Genomic DNA, 21,758 nt, shown 5'->3' with positions numbered 1-21,758 from the left:
AGGCACATTACAGTTCTCTGTGGATATAATGCACTTGACACTACAGCATTTAATAGGGAGTTGTTTAAAATATATAGATCTAAAATAAAGCACACTGTCAATGTCACTGCGTCATTTCTGCAGGTGTGTTTTATTGTAAATGGCTTTGTGCAGGAATATTGCAGGTAACTCATTTTAATTTGCAACTATTTTAGCAAATGTTATTGTCTGCATTCTAATATGAAGATGTTTTGCTGTATTGTGATGCTTTTGACATTTCACAAGTCCTTGTATATTTGGTCTGCTGAAGTTTAACATTGCTAACGTCAACTTAACAGGACTGGAGGCCTAACCATTCAAACTGCAGCTATTGGCTTATTGTTGATGTATCCATTAATTGTTCTTATTGTCTGCCTGCACAGTTCCTTGTATTCATTTGATGTAGTGTACTCTATATTGTGATGTAACTGGGCACCCATTTTTTCCCCCTCTTCATCACACTCCCTCATCAGGATTTCTGGCAGGTATGAGGCGTGTGAGCATGTGCATTAACCAGTATGCACTGAGTCTTTGCTGTGCTCTCCTCTGCAGGACATCTCTTGTTTCTCTGACTGGACTCCCTCAGCATGCTTTGTTGCAAGTGCCTGAGACACCAGGAAAGACTGATCTTGCAAATTGAAATCTTTTTTTTTGCTGCTCCTAATTTTTCTTTCAGTGGGAATAGTAATTACCACCATCTGTAGCAACATGAATGTGCACAATAGAGAATGTTAGTGCATTTTTTTTCCTCCCAGTTGGAGGATTGTATCGAAGACACTGATTATGAGGACTGGAAGTAAGTTGCATTTACCTAGAAATTTATCGTGTTGCTTGTAAACTGCCAAAACGTTGAATTATTTTGTGCAGGTCATCACTGGAAGTCATTTTTAAACATGGGAATATCGCTTTATTTTAACCCCATCTTGCCTCTCCTCCAACAAAACAGCAATGAAGTAAGACATCAGTTAATCTGAGTATGATTAGCCAAAATTTGTTGGCTCAGCCATTGAGCAGTCATTGTTGATCTGGGTCAGGTGTAAGTTGTAACTCCAAATCGATGAAGGAGTATCTGACATGTTAAGTATAATGGCCACAAAGCTCTTTTATTCCCTGAAGCAAAAAATGGTGTTGCAATAACCAGAATTTCATTTTCTTGCTCTGGTTGATATTAGAGGCTCTTTGTAATTGGGTTTTATAGAGTATCTGTCAAGCTTTTTATTCAATTTGCCCTTAGTTTCACTGAAGGATTTCACAGCAAACTTGGTTTTTGCTGGGCATAGAGTGAATGAGGGGAACTGTGGCTTCTGTTTCAAGTTGAAGATAAGTATGAATTGAGAGAATTCTGGAATTGCTTCTCACAGTTAACAAGCAACTTGTGTTCTGAAAAGCAGAGAAACCTGAGAGATTTTGTTGCATGTATTCTTTGAGTAAGGCCAATTACTGTGAAAAGCTGAGAGCAAAATACTGCAGGAGAAATTTTTTTAAATGGTGGGGAGAAAACCTTAGCAAATCTGGTAACATCTGTGAAGATTGAAACAGAGTTCATGTTTCAGGTTGATCCCCATTCATCAGATCTGTGAAAAATTATAATTAAGTATTTTTAATTTGCAAAGAAGTGTACGTTTCTTGGGGGCATTCAGAGACAACAGTGGGCCAAAGGGCCTGGTATGACTCTGATTCCATGACGACAATCGGGTGGAGTCCAGGGGAAGTTGAATGACGTAGGTGGTGATGCCAGCTGAAAGAGGGTGATGACAGCAAGTGAATGACGCATGTTTTGTCTGGGGTATGTATAAATAGGAGGCAACTAGAAATCTGAAATGATCAGGAGGGAGAGAGAAAAAGTAGAAACTAATAGCCTGGTATCTCACATTTGCAGTAACTTCTTCTCTCTCCTTGTAATTTCAGATATTATTTGTCTCCTCCTTTGAATATTACACTTTTTCTTCTGAGGGAAAGTTCTGCTTGAGTATTCCCCGATACCCAAAGCAAACTTGAAAATCAAACTGTTCCTCTCTCCTGCTGAACCTAATTACTGCATTCCCCTTCTTCGTCCCAAAAACAAAGTACAATAAAATATTTGGAAATCTCAGTATGTGTATTCTTACAACCCTTACTTAACCAGATATTTTTGAAGGATTTACCATTTATTACTGATTGTTTTGTATATATCAAAATACCAGACTTGGAGAGAAGCATTTAGAGTCTCATCCAGAAGTGATTTTATTTTAAATTGTTCATGGATCTTGTTCTAAGTAATTCGTAAACTCTTGGTAGGAGCTACTGGAAAAGCCTTGAGCAGTTCATTGTTGTAAGTTATGCAGTAAGAAAGATCAGAGTTTGAAATAGCTTCTCCCTGGAAGATTGTGTATACCTCTGTGATAGTTCAATCCTTCAAAAATATCTGGTTAAGTAAGGCTGATAAGAATGTGCATACTGAGATTTTATTTTATTGTACTTTTGCTTTTGGGAGTAGAAAAGGGGATGCAGTGACTAGGTTCAGTTGTAGAAATGCATGATTTGATTTTTAAGTTTGATTTGGGTATTAGGGAATATTTAAGCAGAACTTTCACTCAGAAGATTAAGTGTAAAAAAAGCTCTGATAAAGCTGATTGAACATGAATTACAGAAAGGATCTTGGAGTCCATGCTTTGTAGATTGCAAGCGTTCAGTCCTCTTGGGGATCTCACACTGCTCACATCCAGAAATGTCATAGAACCTTACCGAAACAGGCCATTCAGCTCATTCTGACTATCCAGTACTCATCTCTTCTACTTTTTTTTCTTAATTCCAGGTAGTAATTCAGATACAAAATTCAGTGGATGTCTGATTTTGAGGCTAAATTGTAAATGTACTGCCGATGCTATCTTCAATTTAGTAAACTGCCAGTATTAAATCATAGACTGCAGTAGTAAAACTCAAGTCCTTTGCATGTTTTCTGAAACATCAGGATTTAGTTACTGACCTTCTCCATTATTATTAATGGCATAAACATTGCAGCTGTACTCTTAGATAATGGAGGCAACCCTCTGCCTGTATAATCAGTGCAATTAAACAGTGAAATATTGTCTGAAATAAAAAACAAAGCAATGTAAAGATGCTCCTGGAAATTTGGAGAGAGATGTGTGAAAATCAAGGAAGAATGTTTAAAATTTGAAGGTTCATTGAAGGAGTTGGCAGAAGTAGCAAACCAGATTTTATTTCACAGTTTGAAAAGATTAATGGCACAGGAATCAATTAATTTGTGGGACGTGGGCATTGCTGGCAAAGATTAGCATGTGTTGGCTAATCTTAATTACCCTTTTAAAAAGTGATGAGCTATCACCTTCAATCACTGCAGTCTTTCAGGTGATTGGACCTCTACAAGATTTTTGGGTATGAGTTCCAGGATTGGGTCCAGTACTGATTTACCAGGTTAGAACGGTCTGTGAGGAGAGTCTACAAGTAGTGGTGTTCTTAAAGTGCCCTTTGCCTTTGTCCTTGGTGATAGAAGTTGTGGCTTTGGGAAGTTGGGAGGTGTTGTTTGAATAGCCTAGGTGATTAACTGCAGTGCTTTCAGTAAATGATGTGCACTGAAGATGTATTGTTCTGCTGGTGTATATTATAGCATCAGTGTGGGTGATGTCTGCAATGATATATAACCGTAATAGAGTTGCTTGTGGTTGAATTGTGCTTCATCCTCAGATATTTAACTTGCAAGAATCAAAACCATTCCAACCTGTAGTACATTGGAGATGAACCTGTGTGGCTATCGTCTTCAATCATTCAGATTTGTATCTGTAATAATACACTGCTTTTGAGATTTACGAACCACTAACAAAGTTAACAATGGTGAAAGCATGTACTTTGTACTAGAAAGAACAATAAACCGTGTATCCTTATTAGTTCACTTTGATGGTTTACTGTGAAATAGAAAATGTGTAGATTGGGACATATTAGATTTAGTAATGAGCCAGAAAATGAGCATCAAAAAACTGCAGATGCTGGAAATCGGAAATATAAACAGAAAATGTTGAACACACTCAACAGGTTAGGCAGCTTCATTGGAAAGAGAAACATTTAACATTTCAGGTCCAAATGTTCTGATAAAGGTCTCTGACCTGAAACATTAACTATTTCTCTTTCCATAGATGTTGCCTGATTTTATAGTAGTGAGCCAGATTTAGTGATCATAATGTGATAATGTTTAAAGAGACAAATGAGTAACATTTTCTAAGTTTTAAGCAAGGCCAACTTTCACACAATGTGCATGAGATGATCCACAATAAGTGGTGCTCATTGTTCATGGTAAAACAACATGGAATAATGGGAGGTGTCCACAAAGGATTCTGATGCAAAACCACATTTTAGGGCCTACAGCTTTACTTACCAAAAAAAAGCACATGGGGCAACGCAGAACTTAAAATCCAAAAAGGCAGGCTTGGAAGCAGTACCTGGTGGCCAGGACAGCTGTGAAAAACAAGAAGGAAGGTAGATACTAAAAGTTACAAAAAAGTGTTTGAGATATCTGCAAATCAGCACACAATTACCTGCGAACAGGCCATGTCTGGGTTTACATGAAAATTTTATTCCTTTTAAAAGAAAATTTAAGTAGTGACTTTTGGTATTGCCTCAATTTTGTTGCTGTATCTGTACAGATGGCAGATTTATTTGACTTGATGTTTTCATAATTTCTTGCCTATATTTTTATTACACCATATTATTTCGTTAGTAAATGCTTAACTCTATAAGACAGAAATTGTAAATGGTATTCCATTGTTTGTATATTTTAAAATGCAATAAGCTTAGCATTTTTGTGCTTTGTTCAATTTGGGTTTGAATACAAAATTATTCTTTATCTATTAACTCCAGTAAGTCTGCAGCATTGTCTAAATTGTGTAATTTGAATCCTGTACAAGTCCCTGTTCATGCATTCAAGGGATAAATGTTTAATCCCAACAATTTGTTTTTACATAGTTTGCTTACAGGAATTATTTGCTGCCATTTGCACTCAAAGTTATCAAAATGATTGATTATTTGGTTTTTAAAAAGGTTGATATATGAAGGAGCAAATATTACAAATCAGTCGTGCAGAGACTTTGTTGGATTTCGTGTGCACTTTAGGGCATTGAACCAGAGAAAGGATGCAATATAGAGACACCAGAATGATACTAAGATCTAAACTAGGAATGTGCGAACTATGGTCCATAAGAATTTCTGATTGGTCTTGATGAAGAGAAGTACTTTTTGAAGAAGGTTGCACCTTGCATGGTAGAATAGGCTTTTCCTCTGTCTCTTCCTGCTATTGAAGAGAGTAAACATCTCTGAAGAAGTGAGTTGGGGAAAGGATTGTGTTTGTGGAAGAAGGAATTAGGCAGAAATCAAAGGGACAGATAATTGTGGAGTGAAATGGCTAACTAAAGAAAATGTTGTATCCTCCTGGTCTAAAGGATTAAATTATGTGGGTAATCTGCATTTGCTCAAGTTTTGGTGGTTAAGGGTTTCTTTAGTTGAGTGTGATAACTTGATTCAGTGCAGTAGATACAGAAACTATTTCTTCTGGTAGGATGATCCAGAACAAAGTCACATGATAAAAGAACTAGGCCATATAGGAGTGAAATCAGGAAGTGCCTTTACCTTGCAAAGAGTTGTGGAAATCTTCCTGTGTCCAGAAGTCTATGAATGTGTAAATCAGGTGACATTTTCAAGTCCAGTGTTTTTTTTAATAAGGATATTAAGGAATGTGGAGAAAGTGAAGTAGATATATTGAAGCATGGATTTGTCATGAGCTGACTGATTCCTTGAACAGGGACAAGGAAGTCAAGTCCCAATGCTTTGAATTCTAATTTGTAGCAGTGTTTCTGTTCTCCTTCAGTGTTATAATTTCCTGATGGGGAAACCTCATCTGCTTTTCAGAATGATCATTGGGACTTAGCTGTGACATTTTTTTGCAGCATATATGTATGTAAATCTGTCTGCATCAGTCTTTCCTATTTTAAACATTGCTGTGTTTATTGTGTGTCTGATACTGTGGCTCTTGCATGGTATTCTCACTAATCTTGGCTTCTGCACAATTATAATGATATGTATACAATTTTGCAATCAACTTAATTCCCATTTCTTATTTTCTTTGCTTCTGCTTTGCATCTCATTCAGTTTGACACCATATCTATATTTAATGGCCCAGCAATCTCTCAGTAGGTATAGTCATTCTATTTCTTTTTCTTTTGGCAGAAGCTTACCCATGGGCGAGAGAAGTTTGTTGATGAAGACAGCATATTTTACACACTAGGAGAGTGTGGACTGATTTCATTCTCAGATTACATTTTTCTCACCACTGTTCTGTCCAGTAAGTATTGACTCCACATGATGCACAACTCTCCTGTGATCATCTATAAGTTGAGCAAATGAATCTCTAAAGCATACTTCATTCCAAACCTTCAATACAAAACATGGTTCATAAAACCTATTGATTAATATTGCATGATTGCATTAATGGTCAGCAGTTTTATAAGATCTCCTTTATTTATTGGAATTTTGTTAGTTCTGGAGTTATTGGTGTAATGATTAACTAGTACTTTGGTTTATTGGGGTACAAGTAGGAAGAGACCAGGATTAATTACTGCCCTTGTAACTCAGCACATCTCAATAATATAAAAGTCTAAGACAAGCAAAAAAACCAGCCAACTGATCAAGTTCATTTATTCAAGAATCCATGTTTAAGGATAATAATATTTGAGTGTGCCTCCCTCCCAGCTCCCAATCCCTGTCTATGCTCCTCCTCTTAAAATTTCTGTTTATGCTTTGATTAATAACGTTGTGTAGAGAGGATCAGGAGGTGCTCTGCAGGTTCACTAGCCTTTAGGACAGAAGTAACTTATTTTTAAAGCTTAAATTATCTGGTGTTAATGACAACATAAATATTTGTTTTCAATCTGTCATGTATCTTTATTATAGAGTTAGCATATCTGCAATGTGGAAATGCACACAGGAAACTGCCTAGGACTTGTCTTATCTATCCAAGTAAAGAGAAAATAGATGTAACTTCACCTGAATAATGTTACCTCCTGAATGTATCACTGTTGGTTGAGAGCTAACAGCTCATGAAATGAGAGTCCAAGTTTCAATTGTGTTTAGTTCTGGAAGGTAGAAAATTGCAACCTTTGGGAATTTCTTGTAGATGGAATACCTTTCTAGTTAACTCTCCAAGAAGAATACAAAACAAGCCACTGTAGACGATCTAAAATAGATACCACAAAATGCTGAAAATACTGTCTATCATGCAATACCTGTGGAGAGATTAAGAGCTAGTATTTCATTAGCCTTCGTCAAAATTTGAAGGTTTATTCTTAAATGATTATTGTGATGGTAGGGGGTGTTGTCACAGTCTTGCTTCCACCATCCCTGCCAGTATTGCATGCATTCTTGTATCCATTTTCTATGCATTACCAGGCTGTGGTCTGCAAATATTTCAGGTGGACTTGGCCATTCTCTACCACAAAATATAACTGGGGACAGAAATCACAGATCCTGAAATAATGTTTTAAATCTAACCAAAGTACAAGGATAAAAATAGACAAATAGACTCTCTGTATTTACATAGGCTTGGACTTAAAAGTTTGTTCTTGATTTATGTAATATTATTAGTCATGCAAATTTTGTATTCATCATAATGATTACCATTTCTAGCTCATTTCACAGGACTAGTTGGAAATTAATACAGAGATACAGCAGAGTTCCTGAAATAAATCTTATTCTCCACTGTTTGCTACAATTATTGATAATTTAATTATTGAGGATGCTAATTCATGGCTAGATTCAGCATCTGCTATTGTGGACGCTGCTCACAAACAATGAATAAATCATATTGGCATTTTCATAATTCTTTATCTTTGCTCCTTTTTAAAATTGGTTCTCCATGAAAATTTTTCTTTGCTGCTTCAGAATTGGGCAGGTTGCCAGTGTAATGAGTTGTGTGGCTTCTTTTTAGCTGTGTTAATTAGTAGAAATAGTTATTGTGATTTTTTTTTATCCTCTGGAGATTCTTTGTCACCATCAATGTTAACTAAATGCTGCTTTTTATTTATATACTGTTAGAGATAACACTATGTAAACCAACAGATATTTGAAAGATCAATGGAAATATTAAATCTTTTGAGAATCCTATGTTAGTCCTCTTGGGTTTGGGGATATCGGTTAGATGACCTGGGATCTTTCATAGCCAGATTTTCCTGCATTTACTATTTGCTGTGTGGTTTCAGACTAATCAAAATCTGCAGGAGCCCAGGAACTGCCAAGGAATTGTATTGCTGCTGCTGGTCTTTAAGTTTGTTTTGTCATATTGTATGTTCAGAGCCCCATGGAGGAATCAAAAAAGAATAGACTTTCTATCTTCATTAAAACCATAGAACCATACAGCACAAAACAGGCCCTTCGGCCCACCATGTTGTGCCGTCAATAGATGTTTCAGCTATTTTGTTAAATGTAATATTAATTTATTAATTATATTTAAAGTTATTGAAGATTGCAGAGCACTGTAAAGTAGGGGAATAAAACAAAAAATGCTGGAAACAGTCAGCACTTATGCACAAAGTAATTTTTGAGGTCAAACAGCTGTCAACAGAAGTAATAGGGGAAGTCAACATGGCCTTCAATTTTCATAAGGTACTTTCAACTGGCACCTTGTGTGACCTTAATAGAAAAACCAATGTTATAGGATTATATGGGCAAGTTTTGGATTTTATCCCAACTCCAAGATTAATGTAAAGCCGCAGGATATGTGTCTATGCTGTGCATGCACATTTGTGAGTTGTGATGCTCATCGTTGCTCATGATGAATTTCTGGTACCCAAAATGAAAATACAAAATGCTGTACTCTGATCAGGTAGAATCTATGGAATGATAAAAATAAGTTAATGTTTCATATTGATGACCTTTCATTAGAACATAGAGCTTTCATCAAAGGTCACTGACCCAAAATGTTAACTGTTTCTTTTGCAGATGACTGCTGAGTATGTACAGCACTTTGTTTTTATTTCAGAAGTTCAATTCCACAGTATTTTCCTTTTGAATCCTTTGAATCCACTGTAATCTACAATGAGCTGAAGCTTGCCTCTGTCAGTTGTCCAACAGTCTGCCAGAAATAATCTTCCAAGAGATTAGTGTTAGACTCTTTAGGATCACAATAGTTCCAAGATGATATCCCAGCAATTGAAGTTTGCAGTAATCATTGCAGAAGTGATAACCTGACAGCAAGGCTGATCAGCGATGTTCCAGTCTTCTTGCTTGACAACCCAGATTGCTTACTGTTGGAACTTGTAGGGTTACACCTTCCACTGGGCTGGGATTCTTCACATTCAGCATCAGAAATGATTAAAATGTTACACTGGCCATTTCTAGTATTATACCAGGAAACTTGCTTGTGTTCTGTGTTAAAAGGTAAGACAGTTGGAAGCAAGCATATAATGTACTTGGGACTCCATAACTTTGGCTTTACCACAGGCCTAAACTCTGGGGAATTGGGCAAGTCCAGTGTCTCCCTGAAGGTGGGAGAGGGAGATTTTTGGATGTTCTATAGACCCAGGTTTCCCTGGTTCATAAACTCTTAAACATTATAAGGTTTCTGTGGTTCATTTTCTTCCCTGTCCAAAATATCCCAATCACAGTAAATTGCTACAAATTAAAAACCTATAAGTTAATCATTCTTTAAGGAAGTCTTGAATTTTCAGCAATCAAATACAATTTCCATTTTGGCAACCAGAGAGCTGCCAGCTGTTTGTGGTGGGATTTGAATTCCATCAATATAGATAATGCAGATTGTATTAGATTTTGGATTGTACACAACGTAAGCCAAGGCTTGTTATCCAGAGAAGTTTGTTTCCAGTTTAGCTTCGTCATTTCCATCTGTTTAGCTATCCATGCCAAATTATTGTACCAGTCTCTTACTTTCCACAATGAAGCAGGTACTTGTAACAAAGTAAGTTAGAGATATCTGCCTGTAAATGACTAATGTGTGAACAGTCTATGTGGCTCGATAGTTTTGCTGGTGCAGAAAACGCCCTTTGTCTAGCAATTGTTTGGGTGCTTACTTATGGAATAATACAGCACGGAATCAGGCCCTTCGGTCCAACTCAGCCATGCTGACCTCATTGGTTACCTGAGCCAGTCCCATTTGCCCTCGTTTGGCTCATATTCCTCTAAATCTTTCCTGTCCGTGTACATGTCCAAATGTCTTAAACGTTGTAATTGTACTTGCCTCTACCACTTCCTCTGGGAGCTTGTTCCACATACCCACCACTATCACTCTCTGACACCTTCCACCCAGCCAATTTTGTATCCAATTGGCTAGCTCACCCTGGATCCCATTTGACCTAACTTTCTGGATCAGTCTACCATGCAGGACCTTGTCAAAAGCCTTGCTAACATCCACGTAGACAATGTCTACTGCCCTGCCCTCATCAATCCTCTTGGTCTCCTCTTCAAAAAAAAACTCAATTAAATTTGTGAGACATGATTTCCCACACACAAAGCCATCCCTAATCAGTCCTTGCTTTTCCAAATGCAGGTAGATCCTGTCTCCCAGTAACTTTCCCACCACTTGTGTTGGGCTCACTGGCCTGTAGTCCCCAGTTTGTCCTTGCAGCCCTTCTTAATAAAGGCACAGGCATTAGCCACACTCCATTCTTCCAGCATCTACCTGTGGCTAACAATAGAAGAGATAATAATACATAATAATAATAATTTTATAATACAAGAGACTTCTCTAATCTATTCCACATTGCAGTACCCTGCAAAATTAACTTTTTATTACAAAATGGTTACAGCACGAAGGACTTCGTCAGGAGGATGCTGATCTATACTCATGATCTCCTGCAGTGAGCTCCTACTCCTGTGAAGGGATAGGCCAAATCTTTCCCCTGCTCTCCCCCCCACCACCAGAGGAGAGGAAAGAGCTGGGGGAAATCAGATCAGCCCATTTTCATGCAGCTTCTGTGGTTAATTTCAAATTTATGATTGTAAAGAGTAGAGTGCAGATTACCATTCCAATCTCTGGTTGTTGATAGGGTACAAAGAGGTCTTTAATATTATTAAAATAAAAGGTAATATTAGATATTATGTGTTGTTGGAACCTTTCATTGCTCACGAATAGAAACAATGTGAATCAAGCATAGTTCAATTAAAATGTATTCATTTCTGCAGAATGGACTTGCAGATATTTGATTTTTGTTTTATAGGCTGTGAAGATTAAAATTGAACAGTGCAATTCATGGGTTGTTTAATGAGGGAAATCAGTGAATCAGAATCACTTGTGTATGAGAGAATGTAATAATGAGGGCATCACAATGGAGCACAACAATTCTATTTAATCTCACTATATAGCAGTTGTCCCTGTGATCAGAGTCCCCTGAGGAAAAAATTACTTCCCTGTGATAGATAACCTTGTCCAAGAAATGCAGGATAATATAGGATATTTGACTTTCACTTTTTATAATGAACTACTGAGTCCTGTGGTTTGGTCTGTATTTTACTGTGAACTGAGAATATGTGTATATAACTTGCTAATGGAAAAATCATCGTTTTTTTTTAAAACAAAAATGTGAGCAGCTTTTTGTATTATGAATCTTATGGAAGGTCTGGTTGTGTGGCTTGGGTTATAGTAAAGGACATGCAGGAATCCAACACTTGCATGAGTGAGCACTGGCTGTAAGATACAAGCACAACCCTTCAGGCTCATTATGCAATGTCCTAGCATCCTACTGCTGGAATCAAATCTCGAGACTGTGATGTTCCTTCACATTACGGAGGATGTGCTGCGTTGTTGAAAGTAATATCCTTCAGACAGGATGCAAATCTGCAGTCTTGTCTATCACCTTCAGACTGGGCCATGAGTTGACTAGTATTCCCTTTTTAACCAGTGTTGCCAAACTGAGAAGGTTTGTTCATGGAATTTGATGTATATGATGTGTGTGACTACATGATGCATTACTGAACCCAAAAGTTATTTACTTTATCAAGAGCATTGGTATCCTTCCAAGATTGACTAAAGTGTAATAAAAATTCAAGATTTGTCTAACTTTCTGCAAACATAAATACAGTTTAAATGTTCAGTACATTGAAAGATATTCAGGCTTTGGCATAAGGTAGACATTTAAGAATTTTGTAACAATCTTGTGTTTGAAAACATTTTTTTGCAATGGCAACAAGAGAATCACAAATGTGTTACTGATATTTATGTCTTATTACTGCTGCTGCACGTACCTTCCCGAAGTCGGAGACAATCTGCGCTATTATGAAGGCTGCAGTTCATACAAAACTGCTATGTTGAAAGCTGATGTGACTGTAGAATTAATTATCTTTTTCTCTAATTAGCTCCACATAGGAATTTTGAAATTGCCTTTAAAATGTTTGACTTGAATGGTGATGGCGAAGTTGATCTGGAGGAGTTTGAACAGGTAATTATTAACATGTAGAATGACTCTGACAGCAGTGGTATTAAAAAAAGGCCTAGATTTTTAACTTCTCTCACAATTTCGTACTGTTGGATTTGACTGTTTTAATTAGTTTTTTTAACATGTGTAGTGTTTAATACACTTCAAGTGGTTGCACAAGGAATGGCCGCTTACTAGCTTATTGGTTCATCCATCAGGTGAATATGGTTTTTTCATTGGTTGGTTTGGCCACAAGTATCTAATAGGTTTCCTGATGGGACTATTGTTAGCTAAAGAGTATCTCTTATCTCAGGTATAAAAGGTGTCGGTTTTTGTTAATCTCTCTCTTGCTCTTCCTGCCCCCTGAACATCTTTTGTTCCTTTGTCTCGGCTCATCAAAGCTAGTGCCATGTGTTCTGTGACTGTTTCTTTGTTTTAAACTTTTCCAATAAAACTTTGTGAAGCACCAAGTTGTTTTGAACTCACTCCTGGATTCCTGAAAGAACCTGTGGATTCGAAAATAACCAGATCTGACACTACCTTGGATGGAAGAGCTTTGGATACCTCAGAGAAAGGATGTGCACAGCTGTTTATGCTACTTTGCCAGGATTTCTGTCCAATTTACAGTAGGATTTGCATGATGCATGGAAGACCTTGTCTTCAAACAGATCAGATTTCTGTTGTTTTTAGTGTTTATATCATCTACGGAAAAAACCAAATTCTGTAAGTATTTAATTCCACTGTGGGTGTGCCCTCCAAATCCAATGTGTTTATAACAGATAAGGTTATTGTAACTCTAGGAAAAACAATTAGGACAGTAAGGCACGGAACCAGAAAAATGCTGGCATAGTCCATCTGGTTGATGTAACTCCCAGTGTTCCACGTCGTCTTTGAATTTTTACACACCATGCAGCTTTATGCTCTCATGGCTTTCTGTTATACATGTTCACCACAGTCTGTGTAAGATAGTTAAAACCAAGTTTTCAGTGCACTCCCCCCCCCCCACCCCCCAAAAAACCTTCATCCGTGCATCTGTGTCAACCCAGTTTTTGAGTTTGTGACAGACACAAAGATCCTTTCCCTCTCAACAGTCACAAGGATCCTTTCCCTCAAGCTCTTGCCTCCTGATTCAAAAGAATTTGGATTTTGTACCTCTCACTATAGATGCAAGCACAAAAAATCTAGCCTTGCAGTTGTGAGAGCAACATTAAAGCAAGATTCTGTCAGTTCTCTCAGATGAATGTAAAATATTTTTGAACCAGTGTTGCCAAACTGAGGTGGTTTGTTCATGGAATTTGATGTATATGATGAGTGTGCCTACATGATGCATTACTGAACCCAAAAATTATTTACTTTATCAAGAACATTGGTATCCTTTTGGATACCAATGGAATTATGGATTAGTATCCACAATTTTTGAAGAAGAGTGAGGAAGATATCTTGGTTAATATTTGTCTTTTACTAAAACCTCAAAAATTATTAACTATTAAAGTTGCATGACTGTCTTTGGGAGCACACTGTATGCAAATTGTGCAGCATTTCCTTCAACAGTGACCATGTTCAACAGTAGCATCCTGAAAGGTACCACTGACATAGTTTTTCTGTATTTTAATACAAGGGTTCAGCTTATTCTGTTAATTATTTAATTTTTTTGAAAGGCAACTCCCCTAATTCCTCTCCAGAATAAACGATCCTTACTCTTCAACTCATAACTAGAATTCCTGATGATAGCTATCCATGTTACATTGATTTCCCTGTTAGTTCGATGTGCTGTCATTTAAAGGTTGCTAAGAGCAGATATAGTGTGATTGCAACCAAAACACTGGAGTCAATTGAAACATGTGTTATAACGGGGAAAGTGATAACTGTTGTATTTTCCTCTATAATTACATCAACATGTTTTGGCTAAAATAACAGAAGTTGTTATACGGGGCAACTCTACCTCGTCAGGAGGTGCTACTAAGCAGAGTCCTCTTTCCTTCAAATTACCATACCTCTGGTATCAGTCAGTGTCCTGAGTTCATTGAAGAAGTCTTGCGATATACCTTGCAATTGATCTACCAGCAAAGCATGCAACAGATCTGACAGTTCATGATCTATTCTATTCCTTTTCTCTCAGGAATTCAGACTTTACAATGCAAGAGCAAAGAGAAACCTGGTGGTATTGACACGATCACAATTGGATGTGCCAAAATGATGATGATACACCAATTTGACTCTTGCGGAGAAGCATTTGAATTCTCAGGTTCTTGTCCAATCTGTTGGATAATATTTTCAAAGGCTCCAACAATACAAACAGAAGGATATCAGATATTGAAGCTCTCTTATGTGATATAGAAGAGTTCAGTACTACTATTCTGCTGATGGCCAGCGTAACCAAGAAACAGTGTCCACCACCACCACCACCCCCACCAACCCCCGCCCCCCAGAAAAAAAGCTTTGGTCTTCCCCAAGTTACCAAAAGGATTTTTAAGCCTGACTTCTCTTTTTACTTCACAGGTTCAAAGTATTATTCGATCACAGACCAGTATGGGCATGCGTCACCGAGATCGCACCACAACGGGTAACACCCTGAAATCTGGTGTTAGCTCTGCGCTCACCACTTACTTCTTTGGTGCTGACCTAAAGGGAAAACTGACTATCAAACACTTCCTGGAGTTTCAGCGCAAGTTGCAACAGGATGTTCTTAAATTGGAGGTAAGAATTACACGCTGTCTTTTCTATTGGATATGGCTTTAAGTGTAATTTGCTATTATACAGACTGAATATTATATACGAATCTGGTTGTTGAGGCAAGGGAGGTGGCTGTGATGGGGGTGGATTGCAATTACAGTAAATTGGACCGTACCACAATATACTTTGGAGAAAGTGGGAATGGCCATTTTTTTTGATTGTGTCAAATAAAGGCTGTGCCAAGATTGAGAATTAAGATTGATCTTTATTCCATGCTGGCATATCTTCATTCAACCTCTGCCTCTGAACTGCCAATCTGCTGAAATCCAGAAGTGGGTATTTATTAGAAAATGTGATGCACTGCTTCTAAGATAGAAGCTCACTTGACAAGAACACAGATTTAAAGGATCAGGAAGAGCAGTTATTTGGCATTTGAAATGGACACTTTTGCTTTTCCCTGAAAAAATCAGGAGTACAGTGAACTGTATACATCTCTGCCCATTTCTGATCCATGCTCTAGTCAGCAAACGGTATGCAACATGTGAACAATCTATGTAGTTTCCTTTTGCTCCTTATATGACATTACAGCTGCTTTCTGTGTTACTCGAATGAAATGCAGAAATCCTAGAGATATGGTGCTCTTGGATTACATCCATGTGATGGGATCAGATCTTGTTGGTTAATGGGGATAGTTTTGAATAGAACAGTCAATATTTAGCCATTGAAACAACTGTTAAACAGAGTCTAGTAGCAGAACCAGGTCTGCTGCAGGATCCAAGGCCCATTGATTTTAGTGCCAATTGTAGGGCAGTCAATTAGGCAAAAGAGGAGATGAATTGTTTTATAATTATTTGGCTTCAATTTAATGTTCTTAGTTGACAGTTTTAATTATTTATCTAAGTTTCAACAGGCACTTAAAATCATTCATAACTGAAATAGCCAACAAAGTTGCAGCAGGAGTTTTGCAGCTCCCAAAGTTTATAGGGGGCTTTGAGGGTGGGTCCACTTTGCTGTCTTATTGACGGCCTCACCATCATTTGTCCAGCAAGATAAGCTCTCTGTGTCCTGACTTGGTAAGTGTGAGTGTGAAGGGAACCACAGGCAGGAAACTAGGCCAGTAGGATCTGGCCTACCATGTCAAGTTACTTTTTTTCATTTGCAGTATTTGTTATCTCTCATGCCACTAGTCCATTTTGAAGTTGGAATGGGTATCGAGGAAGGATGTTAGCATATATATCGTCTGTTGTCCCAATACAATCACTTACCTTCGTAGAGGCATAGATTCATAGAGTAATACAGCACTAAACAGGCCCTTCAGCGCAACTCGTCCATGCTGACCAAGATGCCCATCTAAGCTATTAGCCCACATTTGACACACATCCCTCTAATCCTTTCCTATCCATGTAGCTCTCTAAATATCTTTTAAAAATTGTTATTATATCTGCCTCAACCACTTCCTCTGGCAGCTCGTTCCGTATACGTAGCACCCTCTGGAAAAATTTGCCCCTCAGGTTCCTATTAAATCTGTCCCCTCTCACTTTAAACCCATGCCCTGTAGTTCTTGATTCCCCAATCCTGGGGAAAGAAGACTGTGTGTGTGTTCACCCTATCTATGCTCCTCGTGATTTTATACATCTCTATAAAAACTTAGTATTATGATTTCAAAAATTTTACACAGTTTCAAATATTTGACATCATTCATGGGAAAACCCTTTTCTCTAACACCAAAGGTGCACTTTAATTGTTTAACTATTGGGTAATCTGTAGAGTTCAGGCACCCAATAGGAAAAGAATGCTCCAGGGTTTGATAAATAGTTCATGTACAATAGATATTTTCTGCAGCTTTGGAAAGTGGTAAGATGCTCTAGACCGTGGCTTAAGTCAAAATTTGTCGAATAAGTTTGTTGAAGTGCCTGACGCAAGTGTGCAAAAGTAATCTCAAGCTGTGAATGTACAATGCTCACATGTTTTTAGCTTAGACCCCACCCCCTTAAAATTGAAAAATAAGTTACTTCGGCAGCACCAAGGTGCAAGGTACTGAATACAGGATGGTTGAAAAACTCAGCGAGGAAGAGAATTGATAACAAGTTACAGGTGACCCCTGCATTACGGCTATTTGAGTAACAGAAATTCACAAATCACTACACAAAAATTTGAGAGGGAGAGTAAATTTGCCCTCATGGTATTTATGTGGGGGGAAAAGAAAATATTGTGGCGGCCGCTACCGCGATGTGAAAGCAAGACACTAGTTGGTGGGCTGCAGAACAAAAACTGATTTATTTTCCCGCCTTGCATGGGCCTTTTAAGAGGAACAGTTCCCACCCACCGAAAATGGAAATGACGTATGCGCTACGTCATCAAACTTTTCCCGCGTGCGGGTTCTCCCCGTCACTCGGGGAAGACGAAGGCCCAACACCATCTTGGGCCTCGCCGCTCCAACGACGCACGACCTGACCGCCAAGCCGGTTTGCTTGCTCAGATGGTGAGTCACTACAATATTCTTTTTCAATTCCCATTTCTTGGAAGCATGCACGGATGATGCGGCTTTGGGTTATAAAAGATCGTGATACAGACAGTTTTCTAGGAAAGCAAATCCCTGTAACCCCCTGCCTGTACCAGAGAAATAAAACATTCCTTCCTGATTTGTGGATCAGCAGTACAAATATCAAGATTGTTTCAACAAATTGATGTTTATTTGTTAAAACTAAAGGGATAGATGTGGAAAGGATTTTTTTAAAACCTCCAAACACAAAAGTAACTTCAAGGGTTAAGGGCTGACCTCTGCTTGAGGGTAAATTTTCAAACTTGCATTTTATTTTACTTGGTTCTCAGCTTCACAGGGGGAAGTGAATATTTAGTGAGTAACCTTGCCTGCTCAGTGTCTGATCCTGTTCCTTCCTGCAATTGAGTTAGTTTTAACAGAGATCAGAACTGTAGATCCTAATATCAGATGGTTTAGACTGGGCGAATGTACGGTAAGGCCCTGTACTCTGGCAAGCTCTGGACTTTGGTGATTCCAAACAAGCAGATTTTCCGGACTATTGAATGTTATCCCAATTAATACTCCAACATTACTACTGTTGTTTTTTCTTTACATGTTATACAGTAGTTTAATAAATTTTATAAGATATCTTAGTCACATGTACACCGAAAAACACAGTGAAATACATCTTTTTGCGTAGCGTTCTGGGGGCAGCCCGCAAGTGTTGCCACGCTTCTGGCACTAAGTTTAAAGGAAGCGCAGGAAACAGAACTCCATGAGTTTCGATAAAGCATGAAAAGGGTGCTCTGTTGATTTTTCAGTGTAGGAAGTGGGGGCCCTGAGTTTAATGGAAGTGTGGGAACCTGGGCCCTGGTACATTGAGGGGATTGCAGGCATCAGCACCCAGATGCTGAGCAGTCAGGATTTCTGCAGAAAGTGGATTAATTATCAACGTTTTTCTGTGGAAAATTGTCTCTGTAATGTTTACTGCATTTAACGTAATATATTGTATGTGAAATGGGACTTCTTCCAAGTGATGCGGCACTGCATAAATTTTTTAAAAAACTACCTTTTAATTTGCGTTTGTATTAACTGCTGGCTATGCTTTTGTGCTAGAGCTTGTAAGTCTCTTGAAACTTTGAAAATACGTAAACATAAATTTTAGAGTTAGTTAGAGCTACGCGGTATGTAGCCATACTATAAAACCATTTAATTATTCATTTCTCTCTCTCCCCACTCTTCTGTCCCTGCCGCAGTTTATAATATATAGGAAGGCAAATTCAGACTTGCATCCTTTTGGCTTTGCACCAAAAAGCATGGATTTTATTACACCATGCAGTCTCAGTGATGAAATGTTAGCTCCAATTTACTGCTGGCAGGAATTAGCCACTACATGAGTTAGGTCCACTCTTGGGAGAGGATGGAAATTGAAGTTTTTAATACTTTAAGGAATATGATTTGGTGGTGAGGAAAGGAGAAGAAAAACACCCTCGTATGCCTGTGAAGTGTGAAAATTGGATTTCTATTTAAGCCTATGTGCCAAGTCTTTGTTTTTATTTTGGTATCAGCATACCCACTTTTCATGTCATTCACGTTGCTGGTATTGATGTTTTGCTTTGAAAGTGTAAGCAGTTTTTCTAAAAGGCTTAAAAGTTTAAAATAATGTCTTTTGAACTTCCCTTTTTGTTGTTTTGGCAGCCTTTTCACTGTGCTAGTTACGTTGCCTTTAATCTGCAGCTACTTAACTGAGTATTATTTAATCAGAGAAGGGAAACAGTGTTCACGTGTGCAGTTTAATATCTGATCTCAGAGACAGCACAGAGGCAGAACCTGGTGTTTCTTCTGCTTTTATGATTTTTGATGTTTTTAAGGAGAAAAATTATTTCAAAATCATATGTTTCTGTCTGAAATGTTTGAGGAAATCTCCGTGCCAATATCAACAAGTTATGTTTCAGGATTACTCAGTTAAGCTGATCATCCTTGGAACAATAATGTGCTTTTGGACAAACGACAGCACTCGCCTCCTGCTGAAAAATTCCCTTGTGTGACCATTTGGTAATAATGAGCATTTCTGAGTCCATCACACAGTACATCCAGTGGTAGTTTTAAACGAAATGATTTTGTATTCCAGCTTTCCTCAATTTCCCCAGTCCTCCTCCTACCACCTGGATGCCTTGGATCAGAATCAGATTTATTATCACTGACTTGTATGATGTGAAATTTGTTGTTTTGCTGCATCAGTACAGATATAAAATTACTATAAAGTACAAAAATAAATTGTGCAATAAAAAAGGAATAACGAGGTAGTGTTCATGGATCATTCAGAAATCTGATGGTGGAGGGAAAGAAGCTGGGGCCCAGGATCTCCAAAGGCTGGATCCCATCTAAAGTTCTTTCAAAGAACGGCACCCATTAAGTTTTTGCGTGAGAAATGCTCAGTGAGGGAAGGAATAGGCAAAGCATCAAAAGATGATCGGCTTCATCCTGGCATGATTCCATTCCATTTATGGGTATGTGTCTGATTCACATGGAAACTAATCTGGAGACTGAGTAAGCAGTATGTGGCAGAGTTACAAATAATGATGACTTGCTTTGAGAACACAATCAGTTTAATTGCAAGCTTTCACTTAATGTTTTTGGAATTCAATATAAAATACAGACAAGACTTTGGAATGTGGGAAATAAATTGCGGCTCATGTCAAGATTCTTGACCTTGTACATTTTGAATCTGTTCCTGATGATTTGTTACCAATAATTTGTTTAAATTATTATTTCAGCTTGTGTTTAATTATACTAGTATTTAGAACATGCCATTGAAATAAATAGATAATTAAAAAGCATTTTCTGGAATTAAAAACAGAATATGTTATAAATGCACAATGGATCAGAGAACAACTGCAGAGAGAGATCAAAAATAGTCTTGCTGGTAGAACTCAGCGGTCGAGCAGCATCTGTGGAGGCAAAGGGATGGTCGATGTTTCGGGTCGAGACCCTGCATCAGGACTGAGCAAGAAGCAGTTGATGTTTCAGGCCAATGATCTTTTGGCTCTTGCTTGGACACCTCACATATTCATCAATGTTGGAGAGGAGTTTTCAATCTATCATCTTTCATGAGTCTTTGAATTTTTCATTCATATCTTCAAGTGCCCATTTCTCTTCAGTCCCAATTAATCAAGGCTGACATTCATATTTGCATTCTTCCCTCATCATTTCGGGAGTCAGAGTCATTCATTAAGGCCTAAACGCAAGTTATGAAAATGTGGTTAATATTGCCATTTGAATCCTTTTTTATAAGATGCCTGAACTGTATGTTATTCGCATGTCTCAATTTCAGTTTATTGTAAGACCTGGTGACTGGATTGTACACTGTAGATTGAGATTAGAAATCTACTTTAAACCTTTATTTATACTTTTGCTTTGTGGGACCTTAAAGATGGTTCCTGGAAGTACATTATAATTTTTTTATTTCCCTAATTACCTTGTGAAATCTTGTCCGCATACTACAAATAGAAAAGGAAATTTTAAACTGGCAGATGGCTTCAAACTAATAAATGATAATTGATAGACTATTTAGTCTATTAAGCAATTCTGCTATTCATTGAGATTGTGGACATCCATGACCTCACTCCAAATATCCACATTTCCCCTTTTTAATCTGTTTGATAACAAAAATACATCAATCTCAGATTTAAAATTAACGATTGACCCAGCATCATCTGCCACATGTGGCAGAGTTCCAAATTTCGACCATTCTCTCTATGAAGCAGTGTTTTCTAATTTGATCCCTCATGAAGACGCCCAGTCCTCTATGGTTTGATTAGCAGTAATGATTTCTCTTTACCTATCTTTTTAGTTCCCCCTTGCTGTCTGAATGTAGCAACAGTGGTAAGTCAGATGGCCTCATAATTTTCTGCTGCTGCTTGGGAAATTAATCATTTGGTTTCTCTTCTTTTCCATGAGCTGTCTCCCCCAAGTCCACACAACCCAAATCAAGCGCCATGGATCTGGAAGGAACTGTCATAAATTCATTTAACATAATTACCTTCTAACTGACATCAGCATTTTCCTGCTTGGAACATATCCTCATTGGGTCTTTAAGGAACAGCCTAGATGTAAAGTAGCTACTGAACATCATATGTTCAAGATCCCATTGCAAAGCAATACACTCTCAAGGTTTA

The 21,758-nt window shown here is 37.9% G+C and overlaps 1 protein-coding gene across 4 annotated transcripts in view; it reads left to right on the top strand.

Moving 5' to 3' along the window:
- Window positions 1-21,758, top strand: part of micu1 (mitochondrial calcium uptake 1) — a 94,666-nt gene that overhangs the window by 55,311 nt on the left and 17,597 nt on the right. For all 4 annotated transcript variants that reach the window (XM_052041309.1, XM_052041310.1, XM_052041311.1 and 1 more), the window contains 3 exons: window positions 6,232-6,346; window positions 12,367-12,449; window positions 14,925-15,122. In XM_052041309.1, the coding sequence (XP_051897269.1) occupies window positions 6,232-6,346; window positions 12,367-12,449; window positions 14,925-15,122 (396 nt within the window). The remainder of the gene's footprint in view (window positions 1-6,231; window positions 6,347-12,366; window positions 12,450-14,924; window positions 15,123-21,758) is intronic.

Source organism: Pristis pectinata, chromosome 30 (assembly GCF_009764475.1).
Source record: "Pristis pectinata isolate sPriPec2 chromosome 30, sPriPec2.1.pri, whole genome shotgun sequence".
NCBI classification, from domain to species: domain Eukaryota; kingdom Metazoa; phylum Chordata; class Chondrichthyes; order Rhinopristiformes; family Pristidae; genus Pristis; species Pristis pectinata.
The sequence above is the reverse complement of the archived record's forward strand: the minus strand, read 5'-3'. Positions and strand labels throughout refer to the sequence as shown.